Genomic DNA, 23,235 nt, shown 5'->3' with positions numbered 1-23,235 from the left:
GTTTTGTTGCTCTTTGTTTTGTTTGCTGTGGGGTTCTGTGTACATGTGTGTGTTTAAGTGGTACTGGAATATTATAACATTTTAGGTGGACTACATGGTGATATAATTAATACATTTTATGTACAACATAATTTCTGGAACCCATGAAGAAAAAAAATTGCCACTCTCAGAACATGGTAAAATATATCACCACGGACTCTAGAATGGTAGATTTGTAAGCTTCAACAATATTCTTTTTTTCTTCAAATTATCATAAACATTTCAAATATCCATCTGTCTACATGTAAGTAGTACATCACTCTTACTGGGTGATATCAATCATCAACACAAAGTTCCTATACTACGATCATGATGATAATCTGTGTACACTCATAGGTATTTTACACAACTATAAAGTAAAACTAGAACATCCAGCCTAGCGATGACTCTAAGCGATGACCAACCAAATATAATTTTGATGCCCATGGCTATGGATGCTCTTCATCAGCTGTACACATACACTCAACCCAGGTCTTGATCATGTTCATGATGAACTACATTTGAAATGAATTATCCTTGCACCAGTTGTAGTTTGATTTTAGTTTTTTGGTTAACCTTTTCACTTTTATGGATCATTTCAGCATAAGATGATTGGTTTAACCTTGAAAATACCCACCATCTGACTCTGACATTCACATATTTTACATCAAATTTTGCGCCAATTATACATGAATACAAACATGCAAAGATCTTTTTAAATATTTGTTTGTTTCTGACATTAGAAAGTATATCATCAAAGCTGGAATTTGAAAGGTAGGGCTAAGACACATACATGTGATGGATCAAGAAAAACCAATGCTGGTAATTAATCTGTTTTTACCACTCTGGTTGTAGGATGTGCATGCATTTTAGAGGTTCTAAATCCCCTGTTACTTTTTACATATAAATTAGCAATTTTCTAATTATACAAATTTAAATGAATGTTTTTGTAGAGCTATGACTGCAAGCTGATCTGATGCACACACAATGTAACATGCATGAACCTTGCAAGCTGTCAACATGATCAAGCAATTAAAGTTCTTCGTCATTTATAATATAATTGACCAAGTATTTAAAACACATTTAGAACCTCTGACTGAAATGCATGCACATCCTACAACCAGTGTTTACTCAGAGGCTGTATGTCTCAAATTTGGCCCAGTGAAAATTATATTTGGCCCACAACAATTTGCGATGCTGTATTACAATTAGTTAATTTGAAGAATTACTGAGACAAAATTGAGTCAATTTGGGGGGAGAAATGCTTCATTTGGCGCACTCAATTTCCAGAAAGAGTAAACACTGCCTACAACCAGAGTGGGAAAAACAGATTACCGGCATTATTGTATCATGTTATAAAAATCATCAGAGAGCTCTAGGTGTAATGATCTCTTGTTAAATATGTCAATTACAATCAATACAGTTCTTGTATTTATGCCATTGACAATCAATGCATTATGCATCGACTAACAATTTTAGTGCCTATCATTAGTATCAAACTTAACTTAATATTTTAAGGTAGGAAACTCGGTTCCCACATGTAGGGCCTACAAATATGGACATGGACACTTCAAGAAAACAATGGGAGATACGTAACCTAACCCTAACCCTAAAATCTAATCCTAATCACAACTTCTTGCCGGGTGGCGGGCTGGCATTCTCAATATTCTTCATATTCAAAATATAGGCCTAAAACAATTCTTGACTATTTTAAGATTTATGTTGAGGGGAATAATTTGAAAGGTAAAAAAATGTAGACCTGCATTTAAAAGCTAGTTTTACGTAGTACATCGTGATCAGTTTCCTACATACAAATGCCACAGAGCCTGTATAAGCATACGGACCATAGACAGTAGAGGAGACCCAGCAGTTACCCTATTATTGACACCCTACCCAGACGGCTATTTTAACATCGCTATTTTTGACTAGCCTCTATCAGCTGGCAACATCAAGTACCGTAGATCAAAATACACTTCCTCTGATCTTAGTTCTGTACATGGCCACTATATGAATGCATGTAAATAAAAATTAAAATGTAAGAACAGGCAGGGCCTTCATGTTATTATGATTATTACTGCTTCCATCTCTCTAAATACCTCATCTAGTTCAATTTTTGTGAGTAGGGGGATGTTCACACTTACGTAAAAATGAAACTAGATATCCAACTTTAGTTAAATTCAAAGTGACACTGATGGCTACAAATAGCATGGATTGGAAGACATAGGAATCCAGGTTGCATGCATTAAATTGACAGTCAGAAAATAATAACACATTTGACCAGTTTTCAGATGTTCAGTATTTCTTCAAAAGTATTATCAAATTTTTCTGGTGAAATAAACCTGCAGGTATCTACTACACATATGTATGGTACATGCCAGAGGTACATGTACATTTTGTGTACCCACCTACCTAATACCCCAAAATATGTGCATACATTATACACATTGTATGTAGGCCTAATGAGGGATAAAATTCTTGTTGATTTAAAGGGTTAACTAAGGGACAATAAAGTGGGCACTCAGGCAAATGTTAGATTTTCCTAACAAAATGCTGTAATTTCAACAAATGGGCACCAATATATAATACTAAGTATTAAAAGATTGAGTATTAAAACGCTGAAAATGGGCTTTTCATTGACATTTTAGTTTTTCATCATAAAAAGAGCTAATAGATAAAAAAAAAATGATTGTGCACCAAGCCAGCACTTGAATAGTAGATATTAAAATTAGTTGGCTCGAGCCTCAACACAAACTCTCTGGATAGTATACAAATAAAATAGCAAAAGAGCCCAAAAGTAGTGCTAAGCAGACAGAACCTTATGAAGATCATTTATCAGATCAAAATAGTTGATCATCAAGCTGCATGAGGTAAATGCCTCCACATGATTGTGTGTACACTCTCATGACTACTATACCTGCTGACTGGTTGGCTGACTGAGTTCTGCAATACAAGATCTATTTCAAATTCATTGCAATGACACATGGCCCAAAGTTGCTTGGCATTGGCCATGTGACGTAGGTAAACATAGGAGTTGATTCAGCCTGACTGCTACACTATTACAAGAATATAGTTTGAAATCTCACTAGATATGTTCAACTCATCAATTTACCTAATAATAACATTAAGAACAACATTGCATCAACATACATTTTGACTTCCGATATGATGCATCACTCACAGAAGAGGAGAAAAGTTTGCCATTATTTTCAAACTTTCAATGACCGTCTAAATTTTTATGTGTAGTAACTACTTCTACTTCCTGCTTATTTTTTCATCAAATAGGACCGACAAGATGATGATGATAGATGACTTAACTCTATCTAGTCTTAAAATGTTTGCTGTCAAATGTGTTGGTCTTATTTTCAGGAATTTCAAATCTTCATCTGAAACTTAGAAGCCTACATGTACTTCCATGGATGATGCATAATTTCGCTTCAATGAATTGTTAGACAAAAAGTGTTATCCAAAATTTACTAAGTGTCCTGGCTCTGTCTCCTACATGAATTGTAAAACAGCGAATTCAAATTTTGATAGTATATGTGCCATTACTGACAGCTTGCTCTCATGCATCACAAGAAGTATGGCATCCATCATATGAGCCAGCATCCTCAAAATAACAACTACAAGCAAGTGCTGCAAATCGACATATGGTCTGTCAAAGTTTACTTCAAAAGTAACATAAAATTGGTAAAAATTAAATTGTTGGTTCTTTTCCTTTAGTCCAGTAGCTTAGGCCTAAGCAGGTTGCAATGTACCTGAAGAGTAGGCCTACTAATTGTAAGACCAAGTATTTTCTTGTTTTTATGTACGACATGGGGGGTCAGATACCCGAGTTTTGAGTTAAGTTGCACTAGCGGTTTTGTAGAAGCAAAATGTGTTTCACATTGGCCTATAGAACAGTATGTGTGGAAAACATCATGGGAGATGAGGCTATCACTTTTTCTGTTCATGAAATTACAAAAAAATGTGACCATAACATAGGTCAAAACTGCTTTTAATACAGCAGATTTACCAACACTAGCACTAGTACCGGGTATTTTGTGTTATAATAAAGCAATTAACAAATATTTAAGTTATGAAATTGTGCAAATAGTCACAAAATAATGCTTGCGATAGCATTTTGTTATAAACCCAATCATACACGCAAGGTGTGCTTACTCTCCATGGCCATCAAATGATATACAATAGGGTCAATGATTTCTGCTGCGAGTATATTGATTTAAGCGGCATTTGGTGTGTTTTCTGATTACGGCTGCACACATATCCTTGAGTTGTGTAATGTTTTGTACTTTTTGTCCATCAATTAGCAAAACATATTGATATGAAACTAATGATGTGCACAGCTCTTTCATTATGATTACCTTCACAATCATTTTAATATATGCTTCAAATGGTTTTTGCAATGCTTATAATTGATGGTTCTTTTTACTTATTTTCAAATTAAGTTGTATGGACAAATTCACACAAATAATTTCAATGAAGTATATTCAATCTGTGTTAGTGTATTTATGAAAATCTGATGATTTTGTTTTCTTGCATCCTTGATTGTAGACCGTATAAACCCACATAGCAGCCAATAGCCTACTGTCAAAAATTTTCAAGTTCCTGGAATCTTCTGATTGAACTTAATGTTCCACCTTTCCTGCATGGCTTAAAATGCAAGTGAAAAGAAAAGAGTTTCATACTAGTATCTTTTGGGCCTCATAAACTCTGCTAAATTGTTGGTCTAAAATATATTAGAGTCAAGCGGTAGCATGACCAGCAAGTTTTAAAAAAACGACTGATAAAGAAGAATAAACAGATGCACCGCGGACTATATTTACACGAAACAAAACGCTATTGTTCTGTGATATTTTTCGCTGGGTACAAAATATATCTAAAACCATGCTAAATCTTATCCTGTCCAAAGTGTAATATTGTAATAACTCATTAATTCAAAAAGTTACACCAATCTTACAGTCAATCCGATTGTTTGATAATAAACAAACATTCTTGTATTATTTCACGCGGTATTTCATAGCCAAAATTAGTGTAAAATCATAGCTAATCATACTGATATCCAGAAACTTTCGTCACTGCTACAGCCATACATGGCTGTCACTGTCGCACTACTTTTTGAGATTCACTTTCAAAATATACCCTAGCATTTTCCTGGATACCCTACATACAAATTCTGGATCCCATTCGCCAAAAAATCAAGTTTTTCACAATTCTTTTATGCTTTCCGGACCACAGCATACATTCATATTAATAAATACTCCATTATCGTTATTTCGGGACGTCCCCGTGGCGAAGTGGTTAAGGCCATGGACTTCTAATCCACTTATGAAGTTTTGCCCAAGTTCAAACTTCCCACCACCTTTTTTAAATATTTTATTAACCAATTTATTGTCATAAATCAAGAATAACACCATTTCAACATCCATTGCTATTGTGATATTATTTTTTTTTCATCAAACGAACATGTTTGATTTTTTATTCACATTTAGGCCTAGGCCTAGGGCCTACTTTCACCATCCAGATGCTTTCACCCCGGGCTTTCACCATGCCTGACTATCATGATATCTTCGTCATTTAAAACACATTAAGTGGCTCTGTTCACAGCTCAGACTGAAATTATATTTGGAATAAATATTATAAATTGTCACAAATTAAAATCACAAACAGCGAAAGATCGCCAACAACTGCCGCTGAATATTGTTATCCAACTAGATTTCCCCACAGGGCTATAAAGAACCACAAACCGCAAAATTTGGATATATACTAGATTGCCCTGCAGGGCTATAAAGAATCACACACCACGAAATATGGATATCCAACAAGCTTAAACTATAAATTAGCTCCCGATAGAGGGCAGGGCTTGATACGGAAATTAAAATCACAAACCATGAAAGATCGCCGACAACCGCCGCTTAATAGGAATATCCAACTAGGTTGCCCCGCAGGGCTACAAAGAACCACAAACCGCGCAATTTGGATATCCAACCAGATTTCCCACAGGCCTATCGATTATAAAGAACCACAAACCGCGAAATATGGATAACCAACAAATTAAGACCACAAACCGTGAAAGATCAACAACAACTGCCGCTCAATATTGATATCCAACTAGATTGCCCGCAGGGCTATAAAGAACCACAAACCGCAGAATTTTGATATGCAACTATTGCCCCACAGGGCTTCAAAGAACCACAAGCCACGAAATATGGATATCCAGCAAGCCAGATTATAAAGAACCACAAACCGCGAAATATGGATATCCAACAAATTAAGACCACAAACCGCGAAAGATCAACAACAACTGCAGCTCAATATTGATATCCAACTAGATTGCCCCGCAGGGCTATAAAGAACTACAAACAGCGAAATTTGGATATGCAACTAGATTGCCCCACATGGCTACAAAGAACCAGAAACCACGAAATATGGATATCCAACAAGCTTAAACTATAAATTAGCTCCCGATAGAGGGCAGGGCATGATGAAAACCACAAACCACGAAAGATCGCCGACAACCGCCGCTTAATAGGAATATCGAACTAGGTTGCCCCGCAGGGCTACAAAGAACCACACACATTAAAACACGATTATATTGCCTACTCGGGGCATTTAGACGCTTCCGTAGTATAGGCTTAAATATAATGCGCATTTACCAGTTCCGACTTGAAGTAAGACCTAAATCGGACTTACTCTCTGTGTCTCTCTGGCATTGTCAACATTGGGTGTGTGTTGTTCATATTTACATTTTCTTTACATATTTACGTTGCCTTGAATAATTAAAATATATTAAAATGTATATTGATCATTGTGTACGCCTCTTAACATTACAGTCACGTGTGACAAGCAAGTTTTAAAATAAACGACTGATAAAGTTTTGTTTAATTATTTATTGTCATGAATCCAGAATTGCAACTTCAAACATCTATTTTTCGTTTTATTTGTTTTATGGAGCAGCACATCCTAACCTGATGACTTTCCAAGCTTGGAGCTGCTTGGCTACATTCATAAAAAGAAAAGAAATCTACCAAAAAAACGTTGACAACGTAAAGAAATCAGCAAGTTTAAAAAACCCACCTCGGCTCACTTTTTGAAACTTGGTCCCATTTTAAACATCAACAGCAAATCAGTGTTTTTATTTTATTTCAACAGAACACAGCGTTTCCAACAAGAGTACAAGCCTACGTGTTATTTGTTTAATTCAATCATTAATCATGATTATTGTAAAACAAAACACAATAGGATATTGGCTTACCGTGCAAGAACAAGATAATAACCTTTCAGGTCGTTCCAGAAAGCTTACAAATTAATATCGCATCTGCACATTAAAGATACATAACACTTCTGGAAATGTTTTAAATTTATATAAATATGATAAAGTTTAAATCAGTACCTTTTACAAATGGGACCAAGTTTCAAAAAGTGAGCCGAGGTGGGTTTTTTTAAACTTGCTGATTTCTTTACGTTGTCAACGTTTTTTTGGTAGATACTAGAATTACGCGGTTCGTAATTAAGGTGGCCCCCACACAAAGGTGTGTAAATAACAAAGGTTTGTAAATTATACAAATAATATGCAATATGCAAATAAGCTCATTAATATTCATAAATATGCAAATAACATGACACAAAACTATACAGCACATCAGGCCAGCATATCCAATCACCAAACCAAGTTTGATATAATATTTGATGGCTGAGCATGATACCATAACATATCGGATGAGTCATAAAAATATCGGACGAGCCAACGGCGAGTTCGATATTTGTATGACTTAATCCGATATGTTATGGTATCATGCTAAATAAGCCATCCAATATTATCATTATTAGGTTTTCTTAACTCCTAATAACCCTGAAAACATAATAATGAAGTTGATCGCTTATTGCGTTGAACCTGCAGAGTGGATTAATGAAAATGTAGGCAAAATATGCAAATAACCTCATTAATATTCATATATATGCAAATAACATGACACAAAACTATACAGCACATCAGGCCAGCATATCCAATCACCAAACCAAGTTTGAAGTTGATTGCTTATTGCGTTTAACCTGCAGAGTGGATTAATGACAATGTAGGCAAAATATGCAAATAAGCTCATTAATATTCATAAATATGCAAATAACATGACACAAAACTATACAGCACATCAGGCCAGCATATCCAATCACCAAACCAAGTTTGATATAATATTGGATGGCTGAGCATGATACCATAACATATCGGATGAGTCATAAAAATATCAGACGAGCCAATCGGCGAGTTCGATATTGTATGACGAATCCGATATGTTATGGTATCATGCGAAATAAGCCATCCAATATTATCATTATTAGGTTTTCTTAACTCCTAATAACCCTGAAAACATAATAATGAAGTTGATCGCTTATTACGTTTAACCTGCAGAGTGGATTAATGACAATGTAGGCAAAATATGCAAATAAGCTCATTAATATTCATAAATATGCAAATAACATGTCACAAAACTATACAGCACATCAGGCCAGCATATCCAATCACCAAACCAAGTTTGATATAATATTGGATGGTTGAGCATGATACTCATAACATATCGGATGAGTCATAAAAATATCGGACGAGCCAACGGCGAGTTCGATATTTGTATGACGAATCCGATATGATATGGTATCATGCGAAATAAGCCATCCAATATTATCATTATTAGGTTTTCTTAACTCCTAATAACCCTGAAAACATAATAATGAAGTTGATCGCTTACTGCGTTGGAGCTGCAGAGTGGATTAATGACAGTTTAGGCAAAATATGCAAATAAGCTCATTAATATTCATAAATATGCAAATAACATGTCACAAAACTATACAGCACATCAGGCTACCATATCCTATGACCATACCAAGTTTAAAGTTGATCCGTTATTGCGTTCGGGCTGCACAGTGGATTAAAGAATTTGCTTCCGCCCGGACAGCCAAACAAACAAAGAAAGAAACAAAGAAAGAAACAAACAAAGAACCAGGCAACCATCTGGATGATAACATAAGCCCCACACATGTGTGGGGGCCAAAAAGTATACATATTTAGAATTTGGCAAAGACTTGGTGAATCCATCTGTGAGGTCAAGTTTCGTCAAAAATGCTCAGTTTTGGAGAATTTTTTTTTAATGTATTTTTTGCCCAAATTTTTTCGGACAACGTAACAAAAAAATGTTAAAAATCTAGATATAAAATATCTAGGACCCGTTCTTTATTTGTTTTGACAAATTTGATTTTTGCTCAATTTCAAATATTTTGGGTGAAGTTGATCAAGATTTAAAAAAAAAACAAGTCCTAGATACCATCTATCTATCTATGGGATTTTCTCCAAAACTGAGCATTTTTGTCCAAATTTGATCTTGCAGATGGATTCAAGTCTTTGCAATTTTCTAATGTACATACTTTTTAGACCAACAATTTAGCATGAGGCCCAAAAGTTTCCACATTTCCAACAAACCTTAACTTAAGACTTCACCAAAATCAAAATTTCCTCTGTGACAGGATGTATGCAAAGAGGTTAAAGGAGTATTTAAGTGATCCTAGCATCCTCTTTTTATGACATTTTTCAGTACATATCCACGAAAAAGCATATTCCCAAAATTTCAGTTGATTCCGATTTTATGCGTTTGCGAGTTATGCATGATTATGTGTATTACACTGCTCCATAGACAATACGTTGTAATTTCGTTCTGGTGCACCAGAACGAAATTCAAATTTCATGATATCTTTGCTAAACGAATTAATCTGCAAAGAAATATTTTGTACATAAACATTATGTAGCCAGAGTATTCCAGTGATATAAAAATCTCAACTTTTTTGAGAAAATGGGGGATGAGGCTGTGGATCACGAAATGCCCTTTTAAGCCTCCAAATTGTAACATACCATTCACCAAATTTCTATCAATTAGTTTCAAATTAATATTAGAGAACAAATTATAACTATTGATGTCCACAATCCACATTGGAATTTGCACCAAGATAATCATTATCATAGCCATCCACCCACACACAAAGCAATTATTGAGTTTTAGTTCCCAAACACAATGTGATTGTTGCATGATTTAACTGAATGAAGTCCATGCATGTACTAGTATGTACATGTCAGCTCAAGTGGGGAATCCCCATAATCATGCAATTACTAGCGACGGAAGGCCAAATCTCCATCGGTTTCCTATTCAGGATGGTGTTCATTTAAACTTTTAAAGCAACTGCTGTCTGCTTTTACATGAACATTATTTCAAAAATATTTTTGACCTCAAACGACCTCTGGCCTGTGACCTTTGACCTGCACATACTATCTCACTACTCATGTTCAAGTTAAATAAACAGAGGCCTGAAGTAGGCCTCTTTATTTCACTCCAGAAAACGGATTTCAATTCAAATTCAATACTTTCTACACCTGGAGCTGGAGCCTTCCTATCCAATTCCAATTCAATCCACCTTGCTTTAGAATTAATTCAATTTGATTCCAATTCAATATTTATAATATCAAACCCATTTCATTTCAATTCCAATTGAATGCAGTGAAATTAACAGCTACCATGATCAATTTCAATTCAATTCTGAGCATCAGAGCATAGGAAAAATATTTCCTGTCTGGGAACTTAAACTATGTTGCTTTAAATTTTCTGTGAAATTTGTGAGTGCCTTGGGCCCTTGGCACTTGCCCTTAACGGTTGGGGTCCAGGGGCCTGCCTTAGGGCCCCTAATAAACTCATGGATTTTAGATTTTTGAAATCACCATTCTGATGCTCTAATTCAGGCATGAGAGTGGGCTTCTGAAATCCATGTGGGTCAAGGAGGCAGAGCCCCCACGGGGGTTGAGGGGGCAGTTTGAGTTAATTGACACACCAAAGGCAGGTTTTAAATTGAATACCTGAGTGGAAGAAGGGCCCAACTCCAATTTTTACAAAAATGAGTTAGACCCAGCATTTTATTGCCAGCAGACTGTTCTTCCTTGTGTGCGAAATATGAACCAAAATCCACTCTCTAATAGTCTTCCACGTACACTTAATCATGGTTTTCATAGAAGAAAGGCCCAACTCCATGGAGTTGGGCCCTTCTTCCACAAATATTGGGTAAAAGAGGAATTTTGCTCATCCATGAAATCTGCTTTTCACTGCAATAAACTTTCTTGCTAACATTATTACATGCTTCTACTTCTGCAATTAATGGATAATTTACCCATTTTCTGTAGCTATTTATAACGCATCTGCTTACAGAACTGGCGCTTGCAGTATACTAAAGTATATTAGTGGAAGAAGGGCCCAACTCCAGCTCGCATTAAGACCTGTACCGTTGCCATGGAAACATCATATATAATTTTGAATGTATGTAATACTGTATGTTCATGTGTTAAACGTCCCCTAAAGATGAAAACATTCTGTCTATAAAACTTTTCCAAATATTAAGTTTTTTCTTAATATCTCAAAAACAGTTTTGATGGAGTTGGGCCCTTCTTCCACTCAGGTATTCAATTTCACTACCAATTTTGTAACACTTGAGTCAGCAGCACAAATTCAAATCAACTGTTCACTACATGTACTTGCCACAAAAGCATTTCAACAGAAGATGTTATTGTTATACAGTCCTTCGTTTAAATAAATCAGTGGAGCTCAATTAATTGCTCTCCTGGAATTGTTCAGGAGAGCAACTTTGAGCACTTAAAATTACACTCCTGGTAGAACTGAGGAGCTCAATTTGTGCTCCCAATTGAACATGAAGGCAGATCGTTTTGCGTCCATATCCCATGCATTTATTGTATGTGGACACAGACCAAACTTTGAAATTTAATCATTAGTTAAACAGGGGTCGCACTAGGTTTTAAAACCAGGGGTTCTCAGAACCACTGAACCCCCTGAAAGTGTTAAAAATATGCGCTCAAATCCTAAAATAAGGGGTTCTCTAATCTGTCAAGTATTGAATGTACCGTTTCAATCAGTATCAGATTTTGTGATTTTCATTTTGGTTATAATAATGTGTTACTAATAAATAGTTAAGGCCCAGCAAAAAACGCGATCTTGCTATTATTACCAACTACCTCGCTTTTTAAGAAAGTCCCCAAGCAGTGTACTTACTATAAAAATGTTGCTTTATGCCATAAAAGTTCGCTGAATTCCACAAAATGCAATTCAACTTTGCCAAAGTGCAGAATTCAACAGCATTGCAAGTCACATGGATGAGTTAAAAACCCATGTTTACTTAATAAAAAATTACATTTCATTGCAAATGAGTTCAATTTTAGGCCAAATATCATAATATTTATTGAATTTACTGGAGTATTTTGACTATTAAACATTTTTGTCATTTTTTTCTTCTACGGCCTCGTATTTCACCGATGGCATATCTCTACACACCACCTGTGAAGCAATTCTTTCCGATCCCTAGAATTAGAAATTACCAACTCACGTACGTGTCGTCATTCAGTACTGCAATAACTCATCAGTGATTCTAGACAATATCGCAATCTGTGTAATATACGATGGTGGTGTGTATTTTATTCTTATTTTTAAATTATGTTACAATGCTACCGCGACTTTGCATTTTATGTTACATAATTTCTGGACGGGTCGTAAATATTGGAGCTCGAAGCTTTTATTTTTCTTTCACATGTTGCAAGGAGCGCAGTGAATTGCGCTAAAGGATCAGAATTCAGGAGCGCCAAGGAGGGTTAGCGCAATTGCGCTCCTTAAAAACGAAGGACTGGTTATATTAATATTATACACTCACTTTTCACATTCAAATAATGCGAGCGATCCCTTGACATCTGCATCCTATATTACATGAAACTTTGGACCTTCTTAGTTCTTAGGTGACTTACTAATATTTTTATGAACTTCTTGTTCATTGGCCGTCGGAAATGAAAAATGGTGCAATCAAAACTGAAATTATGACGGATAAAGACCAAAAATCTCTTGAGTCCAAGTTGAAAAGAACTTTGTGATATCTGACTGGTTTAAACTAAACAAACTTTCTCTAAATATTAAAATAACTTATTTCATGCTATTTAAAAATAAACACACTCGCTTCCCCCTATCTACTATTAAAATTTGCATTGACGATAGATTAATTGATTAAGTTAATGTAACTAAATTTCTGGGCATTCTAATAGAAGACGACCTGTCATGGAAATCACACACATCCCATGTTACAAAAATTGTTTGGAAATACTTGTATCATTAGAAAGGTTAGACCATTTCCCCCCCCCCTGACTCTTTGATCACTCTTTGTAACAATACTCATGCAGCGACTGTCTTTTGGAATTTGCAAGAGAGCATTAAAAAGCTCTTCTAGAGCCTTTAAGGGATGAGTCTATAGGAATAACGACCAAACAAAGAAATTCTTGTTTAAGCCGTAATATTGTAGTCTTTCAACCCTTTCACAACTTCAGCTGTGTAACTTACAAAAATTCCCGCTAAAAAGTGGTTCTTTTAATTTTAGAAAATACATTAATAATCGCATTGGACTTTTCGTACTGATCGTACTATAAGTGACCACCAGCCTATAATGTTCTAATCACACTATAGACTGGGATTACATGTGACGTCATTGGTCTCTATTGTTCCTTGTCCGGAAATATGCCCACGCAGTCAGGGACCGTGCTTTTAAAACTCCCGCCAGATCACAATAAGGCCATTGAACTGCGTAGTAGCCATACGTACTCATAACGGTAGCACGTTCCCTTACCGACTCATTATTAATGTGTGGAAAGGGTTCAGGGACGGCATTCTGATAATTCTAATCCTTTCTTTTGAGGTCAATAGATAAAAGAAAGGCCTTGAACACAGGTGCCGAGTTGTAGATAATATTTAATCATCAAAGCTGATGGCATAAGAAATTTCGAGGAGGCAGCGCTTATTATTTCTTGTAAACACAATCTAATGTGGTACTCACTACATGTAGAAGGCCGGGCGGGTCTGCAAATTAGTGCATGAAGCTAGTAAAGATATAGCTTTATGTTCAGTTTAATCAATTAAAACACTATGGCTGGATATCAAAAAAAATCGCGAGGCATTAAGTATTAATTTTTATATTATTATGACAAAATCCAGTCCCTTCTCAATTGAATAGGCTCCGAGATTAGACTTTCCTTTCCAAAAATAAATTATATGGCCTAGAGGACATGATACAGGCCTAATCTAAACCCATATTCGGTATCCAGAAACCTTCACAGTCTGAGCGGCGCTTGCACTCGCATCGCATTAAACTAGACAAAGTTCGCTAAACTGAGGCCTGCTTCAATTGCCAACCTTTATCGAGGGGCGAGTTTGAGGTTTCATAGTCATCTATTACCTACCATTTTCACCCGATGTGGCAGTGATGTCAGCGCGTTGTGAACAGCTGTTTCGCTCACGCATCTATGCGGTGTCTTTAAGCGCGTGCGTATGTACACCAGCGCCATCGAACTCCAGCGAGTGATGCTGCGCCTAATAAAATTCGTTTCATATCTCTTTCCCGCCACGAGTGTCGCAAAATCACAGAGGAGTAAGATAAGACAGAGCGCGTACCATCAGTCAAAGTCCCCATGTATTGTATGCTACCAGTTCTCGCATATTCATGAGGGCCGATTGTTCGATCGTGTCGTGTCAAACAATCACGCCAGCGCTGCGTGCCTTCGGCATACGCGATAGAGCGTTGCGTGCTTTCGCGATTACCCGATAGACCCTGAAACTACGCGGCAATTGCGTAGCAGTCTCGCCTATCGCATTTCATGGAACAATCGGCCCTCATTATCGGATGAGGCGGAGACTTTGACTGGTGGTACGCGCTCTGTCTTATCTTACTCCTCTGTGCGCAAAATACATCATCTCCCCGGGGGAGTACAGAGTTATGTTCATTGCATTCTGGAAAACGGAAATTTCGGCTGGTGCCTTCATCACAAAAAAGGAATCCCCGATCATCACGATAATGGCGCACGATCACGAACACCCGGCAAGCGGCAGAGCGTTTCAACCAATGACAAGTCTTGATTGTGTCCGTTTGTCTGCAATGCGCGTCATGCCACGCCGCTCATTGCAACCGCATGGTAGTATGAAACCAGCACAGAGGAGTAAGATATGTGGAAACCAGCTTTATACTGACGTGACCCGGATGTGACGTCACTGTCACATCAGGGTGAAATAAGTCTCGGTACCAGCGGTTTGTGCTCCTCCGTCACCGTTAGTGACGGAGGAGCACAAACCGCTGGTACCAAGACTAGGTGAAATGGTATTGAACAACGCAAACCAGCCAAATTTGTCATAAGTTTGAATAGCCATTAGAACAACCGTGAATATAGTGTCAGAAAGTCTTACACATCTTAGTATTAGTGTGATACTGAATGCAGCGCCATATTTGGAATATATTCGTACACGGTGTGGGCAAATAGTTGCTCAAATGTAGGCTAAGTAGGCCTAAATCATGAAAATCGCTTAATCGGCATAATACTAACCAGTAACGGACACTGAGACAGCACTACGTTTGAAGTTTGAGGTAAGTAAAGCTTTTCCTTGTTATAAAAAACAAGGAAAAGGCAGTCATTTTTATCACAACGCGATATTTTTAAAAAGTACATTTTGAGAGGGCCTACGCTGGTTCTTTTGATTCTAGTGTAAAATCTGTTCATCGCATGTAGTCCGATTTGGTATCTATGGTCTCATCAAAGTCTTGAGAACTCTTTTGGATGTTAAAAACAAAAACGATACTGTTAAAAATAGCGGTATTTATGCAAGCGACGTATCTATTGTGTAAAATGCATTGAAAATTGTCGGCTAAAGAGGGCATAAATTAAAATCGCGAAGAGTAATAGCAACAATAACTATCTACATTCCAAGCGGAAACGCTTTTCAAAAACATACCACCTTTTTTCGGCAATCGCTGAAACCGAAATATGAAATTCCAGGCCATCTGTAAAAAAGTGCGTGAGCAGAAATGACCATGAACTTGGGTCACCGAAACAAGTGTTTATATTGGTGTCAGGCCTATCATAGTGATACAACAATTAGCCCCCAATAATGGCTTTCATTTGAACCGTTATTTGTTAAACTGCGATTTTTACTTTTTGAGAAATCAATGAATGTATCAAAAAACTTTTCGAAAGTCGATTTAAAATGGCATAACCCGTTAAGGAGAGCTGTTTAGACTTTAGAGCATTTACAATAGAATGTAAGGAGAGAATGGTCAACTAAGGAGAGCTAAAAATCACTCTCCCATATCAGATTTACGGAGAGCAGTAGCGAGCAATTGTTTTCGCTCTCCTCAAAAGGCAGTCCCTGCTCATGTTTTCCCTATCTTTTTAAACTACTGTGCCATGATCTGGGCTAACAAAAACAATTCCCATCTCCATACACTTTTATTAATGCGGAAAGTAAATTATCAGAACATCTACCAATTCAGTTTGGCTCGCCCACACCGACCTCTTATTCAAGCCTCTCCGGATGCTTAAAATCCAAGACCTATACATTTTCCAAACTGCCCAATTTATGTTCAACTACCTTTATCATGAACATTGACCAAATACCATCTCATACTATTGACCCCCACTACACCCATGACACCCGTTTTAATTTTCAAATGGCCTTCATGTTAGCCTTACCCAGGGTTCGCGCCAGATCGCGTCTTCGCGTCCATGGCGCTTTTTTTGAGCGCCGGACGCATTAATTTTGAAATTATCAAACCTTCTGCGTCCGACCGGACGCAATAAATTTCAATATCAGTCTTCATAATGCAAGAAAGATCCCTGAAATTCGCCAATTGATCATCAAACTAAATACAGTATTCTCCGTTATATGCAAATTATATTATGCAAATTACGTGTGTTCATGGATCTCATACTCAAAACTTAATGCCAGACAACTATGACATCATAGAAGTAGCAATGTTTATATGGGTGTATAGTTCAGTGGTGAGACGAAAATATCGTGTGTCCTGCCCTGCGTGACAATCATCCAAAATTATACAAGATTTTCAGGATTACATAGATTCCTCACATTATTTTAATGCTTCAGCTAGTGAATTTGTGAGTTTCCTCTACTCAAAAATGTAGAACTTCTCTTGATTACTGAAGGAAAATTTGCATTAGAAAGGGCACATGATAATCAGCTTAAGAAGTTAGGGTGCCGAATTTTGAACCACATTCGGCCTGCAACACTGCAATTGCATAACGTTGCCTGACTTGCCTCTACCGGCGCAGATAGTAAAATTTGACTGTTTCACATCATCTAGTAAATTTCCATCCCAATGACAAAATTACCCAGTAATAAGCTTAACAAATGTTACAGTTTCCATGCATGGGTGGCCATGTGGTAATTATTGTCACAAAATTTTTCAAAACATGATCAGTCACAAAATAACTCCTTGTTTCTTTAATTCTTTATTGTTCGTCTTCAGTACTCTTCTTAATGTGTTCATATATCACATTACCCAAAAAAATGCTTAACAAAATTTGGGACCCCGAAAAAGTTACCCCGGACCCCGAAATTTTTGGAAATGGGGGTTGAAGGGGTCCAATGGACCCCGTAAAATTTGACCCAGCGCTAACCCTGGCCTTACCAATACCAGCCTGGCTGAAAAATAGTGAAAATACCCTTCGGATTCAGGGTGCCCTGCTCTGGAACTCCCTCGGATCAATCCTTGAAACAGTCATCAACATTGGCTATCTTCAAACATAAACTTAAGACTATTTTAAAATCGACTCTTTTAAGTTGATATATATAGGGTGCCACAGGTATCATGGTGAAAAAGTTATATATTTTGGTTCAAAAAGTATAAAATTTTGTAACTCTCTTATTTACTAACTTTTTCTGCTAAAACCTTTTTAGATGTGATAATATTTTATAATAGGCTTTCAATAAAAGCAAACCTGTGGTGAGTTTTGCTGCCTAACTGAGATACAGGGTGTTCAAAAGTCGTACATAATTTTTTTGATTTTTATAACACCGTCAATCAAAACTTTTTTTCCTCCATGCTCTACACAAAAACCAGTGGCATACCGTATATATAATTTGAATTCCTCATCAAATTTCCATCCAAAAAATGTACATTTTTACAGCAGTGGTAGGGTAACTCCTTCAAGAAATATGACCTTGCAGAACATTTCAGAGCATTTAAGGGGGTACTACACCCCTGGCCAATTTTGTGCCTATTTTTGCATTTTCTCAAAAATTGTAGCGCATTGGTGACAAGTAAAATATGTATATTACAGGGACAAGGACTACAACTACTGCACTGAAACTTCAGCAACTCAAGGCAAGTAGTTATTGATTTATTGATCAAATATTGGTTTTCCCTCATTTTTGACTGTAACTCCACAGCTGTTGTCTGTGCTGAAATAAAATTGCCAGTGCAGTAGTTGTAGTCCTTGCCCTTATAATCTTACTTGTTACCAATGCGCTATAATTTTTGAGAAAACTGCAAAAATAGGCACAAAATTGGGCAGGGGTGTAGTATCCCCTTAATGAACACTAAAACACAGTGCAGTAACGTATAGCAAAAGCCGCACACCTGCAACAAATTAACTTAACTTGGAGTAAAACTGGTCACATATCAAACTATACACAAAAACCAAGACAATGACCATTGACCAGTACATACAATCCTCATAATCCATCTCAATACATGTACCTTGCTGGGTTATGAAGTTACAGTAAAACATATTTGTGAGGCACTAAAAATCAACATTCCCTAACACATACATGTATGCCTCAACCGTAGGATCCTCAACCATACATGTAGGATCATCCACCGATGACCAGCCCTCGAATTAACCCACGGCACCCATGGCATTTTGCCGTGGGTGCCCATCCCCACTGCCGTAATGCCCTCAAAATATGTCCTTTACCCAAGGCAGTCACTTGCCGTAGGTGCCCCAGTCCTGACCCTTCATTATAAAATCATCTATCTATGTTTGTGTGTGTTTTCTTCACTTTTGAGAAATTGCCTTGGTACCCTTCTCAAATTTTCAACAGTTGCCATGATGCCCTCTTGAAATATTAAAAACTGCCATGTTGCCTTGCCTTTTTAGTGAAAATCCAAGGCAATTATCAACTTGCCCTAAAAAAGTTGCCGTGCCCCTTCAGATCCTTAATTCGAGGGCTGCCGATGACTTCACATCGTTTGAATTGCAATATATAAGAAGTAAATGAAGTGTGAAGTTCTTACTTTCCACAATTTGCGCTAGATAAATGAGCAACAAAATGAGACCCAAACTATTTCAGTACCGTACCCCTCATTCTTGAGATCTGAGGACAAAACGTCCCAGTGAAAAAATGTAACACCTCCACCTTTTCCTATTTAAGGTACCCAATTTATGATGCACGACCTGTTACAATTCAGTCTGGTGTGTTTGAGGCATTCCAGTCCATGCTGAAATCTTTCTCGGCACGGATATCGGATCGGCCATGATTATTTTCCAGGTGTTTCTGGTGATGCGCTGATGCAACATCACCATGAATTCCTTAACTGAATAACGTGAACAGGCCTTAAGTTATAAATGCTGTGAAATTGTTAGCTGAATCTTTTTGATGAAAGTCAATCTTTGACAAGATGTACCGTAACTTTGCTACTGATACATGTGCTCTGAAAAGGGATATGTTAGACTTCCAGAAAGAATTTCTTGGAAACAACCCTGACTCCCGAGGTGTTGAAGACTCCTGGAACCTATTTAAGACCAAAATTGGTGATGCCATGGAAAACCATATCCCATCAAAAGTAACCAGGGTCAAATTCAGCAACCCTTGGATCACACAGGAAATTAGGCGCATGAGTAAGAAAAAGCAACGCCTGTACAACAAGGCTCGTCTGACCGACAAACCTGATGATTGGAAACGCTTTAAAGAATATCAGAAAGCAACCCAGAAGAGAATTCGCCAGAATTACTGGTCATTCCAGAACAACATGTTTGACGAAAGTGACAAGTCTAATAAAGCATTTTGGAAGTTTATCAAATCTAAGAAAATTGACTCTACTACCATTTCCTCGCTAAAAGACGGGACTAAGGTTGTTTTCAGCAACAAAGGCAAAGCCACCTGTTTCAACGAACAATTTCGTTCTGTTTTTACATGTGAGGACACTAGCACAGTTCCTGACTTGGGCACTTCAGAGTACCCCACAGCTGGTCACATCAATGTTACCTGTGAAGGCGTCCTTAAGCTCCTGAAGTCGCTAAAAACCAACAAGGCCACAGGACCGGACGCAATTTCAGCCCGAATATTAAAAGATCTTGCTGATGAAATAGCTCCAATTTTGACAAGTATATTTCAACAATCTCTAAACACCGGTGAAGTGCCTTTAGACTGGAGGATGGCAAACATATCCCCGATCTACAAAAAGGGCGACCGTAGCATTCCATCCAACTACCGTCCAGTTTCCATTACCTCCGTTTGTTCCAAGATCATCGAACATATTATATTCAGTCATGTAATGCACCACTACGATAGCAACAACATCCTTATCGACGTACAACATGGGTTCAGACCAGGCAGATCATGTGAGACACAATTGACCATCACTTGCAATGACTTGGCTAGCTCACTTGATAAGGGAGAGCAGGTTGACGCCGTAGTCCTGGACTTCTCCAAGGCGTTTGACCGTGTGCCTCACCAGCGGCTGATCAGTAAACTGCGCCATTATGGAGTCAGGGACTCCCTCCTGCTGTGGATCAACAATTTTCTCACCAAACGGTCCCAACGTGTAGTGGTTGATGGAGAGGCATCCAGCTGGGTACCAGTAACATCAGGTGTCCCCCAAGGCACAGTGTTGGGTCCGCTACTATTTCTTAGCTTCATCAATGACTTGCCATCTGGAACAACATCGAAGACTAGGCTTTTAGCAGATGACTGCTTGATGTACCGACCATAAATAACAGCAACGACTCTGCAGCCTTGCAACGAGACTTGGACTCTCTCCATCGTTGGTCCACCACGTGGAATATGAAGTTCAACACCGACAAGTGCCATACCATCAGGTTCACTCTCCGCGTAACTTAATTAATACATACTAGCATATGGGAGAAAGTTTGCTGACCATGGTGCCTGACTACCCTTACCTTGGACTATCCTTATCCAACAACTTATCCTGGCAAAACCACATAAACACCATCACTGCCAAAGCCAATAGAATGTTAGGGCTCGTCAGACGCAACTTGAGAGGAAGCGCCCGCAAGCTACGTGAACAGGCTTACATCTCTCTAGTCCGTCCACACTTGGAGTACTGCTCTGTTGTCTGGAATCCATACACCAAGAAGAGTATATCCAAAGTTGAAAACATCCAGCGTCAAGCTGCCCGCTTTGTCACCAATAATTACCGTCCGGAGGGAGAGTGTCACAGCTATGCTACGTGATCTCCAGTGGACCTCCCTTGAGAGCCGACGACAAGCCGCCAGCCTCATCTTGATGTACCGTATCCATCACCATCAGATTGCCATAAATCCAGACCATTACCTCACTCCTATGGTCCAGAGCAGCACCAGGTCCTATCACCCTCTCAAGTACCAAGCCATTCAATCTCGCATCCAACTGTACAGATACTCATTTTTCCCACGCACCATCAACTGGTGGAACAACCTCCCTGGAGATGTCCTCGCCCTGCCAACAGCTGAGGCCTTCAAGGGAGCAGTTGCAGCACACATTTAAAGGACCAGACTTTTTTACTTGCACCCTGTATAATATGCACCGCAACTTTGGCACCGCACTAGAGCATTCTAAGTTATTTCCTTGGCTCTACATCCTCTGGAGGATTATGCTGAGTATCAACGTAGAAGTAGAAGTACGGAAAGTGCTATGACCAGAGCTATCATGAAACGGTTTTCATTTTTGGCTTTCTTTACTCAAGCCAAGGGCTGTAATTTGATATATAAAATGATGCAGTTTGATGGCAAATTTGAATTCACCTTTCATACCTAAATCTGAGACCATAATACCTGGTCTCAGCCTAAATACTCATTGAATACTGTCTCAAACTGAACCAGTAATGCAAATCCACACACATGAGTTGACATTTATTTCCGATAATTTTCTAGACTAAGATTCGGGAAATTTGTAAGCGTTGCAGTGCTCACTATGCAGATCTTTAAAAAAGAATCAACAATATATATGTACATACAGGTTCCCTGTACTCATTGTGCTAATATCGAGAAGGTACTGGTCTGTGCACAGTGCAGTTCAATGCAATGCCAATGGGCCAATGCTATTTCATGATTTGCTATGCACATGAAGCTTCACGTAACACAAGTTCATGCAATCACCGTGGAAACAGCTTTTTAAAGAACTGGCTACCATTATTGAGGTTAAGAATATAAACTTCTAAGTTATCGTTTTACACGCAACTACAAAATCTTTGAAAAGAACAAAGTAAAAGGTGACAATTTACCTTGTAAAACGCTCCGTTGGTATCCCGAACTTCTACAGATAAATCCTCCATCTTGGAAATGTCGAACGCAAAGCACTATGGGACGTCACTTTGCCATAATTGGCAAAGACGGGTGGTAAAAAAATTAAAAATATGAATAAGAAATTCCTATTCGATTTCCCAAAATATTTTCAACTTGACCATGTAAAATATTTCAAGCACTTGAATCTTGAAAAAACTCTCGTTGAATTAAAAGGTTGCGAATGAATGTGAAATGCTATAATAAAGTTTGTCACTGGCACAAGGAAAGATGCATTGTTCGCATTCCAGATCCCTGATTCAACTCTAGAGTCGTCTAGAGTTCTTTAATCATGATATTAATTTTCTAGACTGTGAATTCATGCTGGGCAGGGAGGTTAAATCGACTTAAAAATAGAATATGTTTACCAAAGGTTTCCTCAGCTCATGAATTTGTAGTAAATTTAGATTTTTTGGAAATCAAGTTTCCCTGGCAGATGAGATGCCATCCCGTGCCAATGCATGGCGATATAGGGCCTAGGCCTATATAAATAGGCCTGATCCGTTCATCATTTTGTAAATTTTGGCTTTTTATATGAAACCTATCCTAAAGCAAAATTACTTTCAAAAATGATTTTTTTTTCAAAGTCAACCGATTTTACCAAAATGAATAGGCCTACTGCATGCACAAAAATAAACTTTAAAAAAAAATAACTAAAAACACAAAAACTAAAAAAAAAAAAAATCAAAAAAAACCTTCCAAACAGATATGTTCAATTATCATAAATCCAAAGGCATCCATCGTCATCATCATCATCATCATTATCCTTCCTCCTCCTCCTCCTCCTCCTCCTCCTCCTCTATCAT

General features: G+C 37.7%; 1 protein-coding gene across 1 annotated transcript in view; it reads right to left on the bottom strand.

The window, feature by feature from the left end:
- LOC140155915 (RNA-binding protein FXR1-like) overlaps positions 1-22,590 on the bottom strand; it is a 56,227-nt gene extending 33,637 nt beyond the window's left edge. Inside the window, 1 exon segment of the mRNA XM_072178934.1 lies at positions 22,372-22,590. Coding sequence (XP_072035035.1) covers positions 22,372-22,422 — 51 coding nt within the window. The 5' untranslated portion in view covers positions 22,423-22,590.
- Between the last annotated feature and the right edge of the window lie 645 nt (positions 22,591-23,235).

The sequence above is a fragment of the Amphiura filiformis genome, chromosome 6, assembly GCF_039555335.1.
Source record: "Amphiura filiformis chromosome 6, Afil_fr2py, whole genome shotgun sequence".
Lineage (NCBI taxonomy): Eukaryota > Metazoa > Echinodermata > Ophiuroidea > Amphilepidida > Amphiuridae > Amphiura > Amphiura filiformis.
This window is presented reverse-complemented; position numbering and strand designations above follow the sequence as displayed.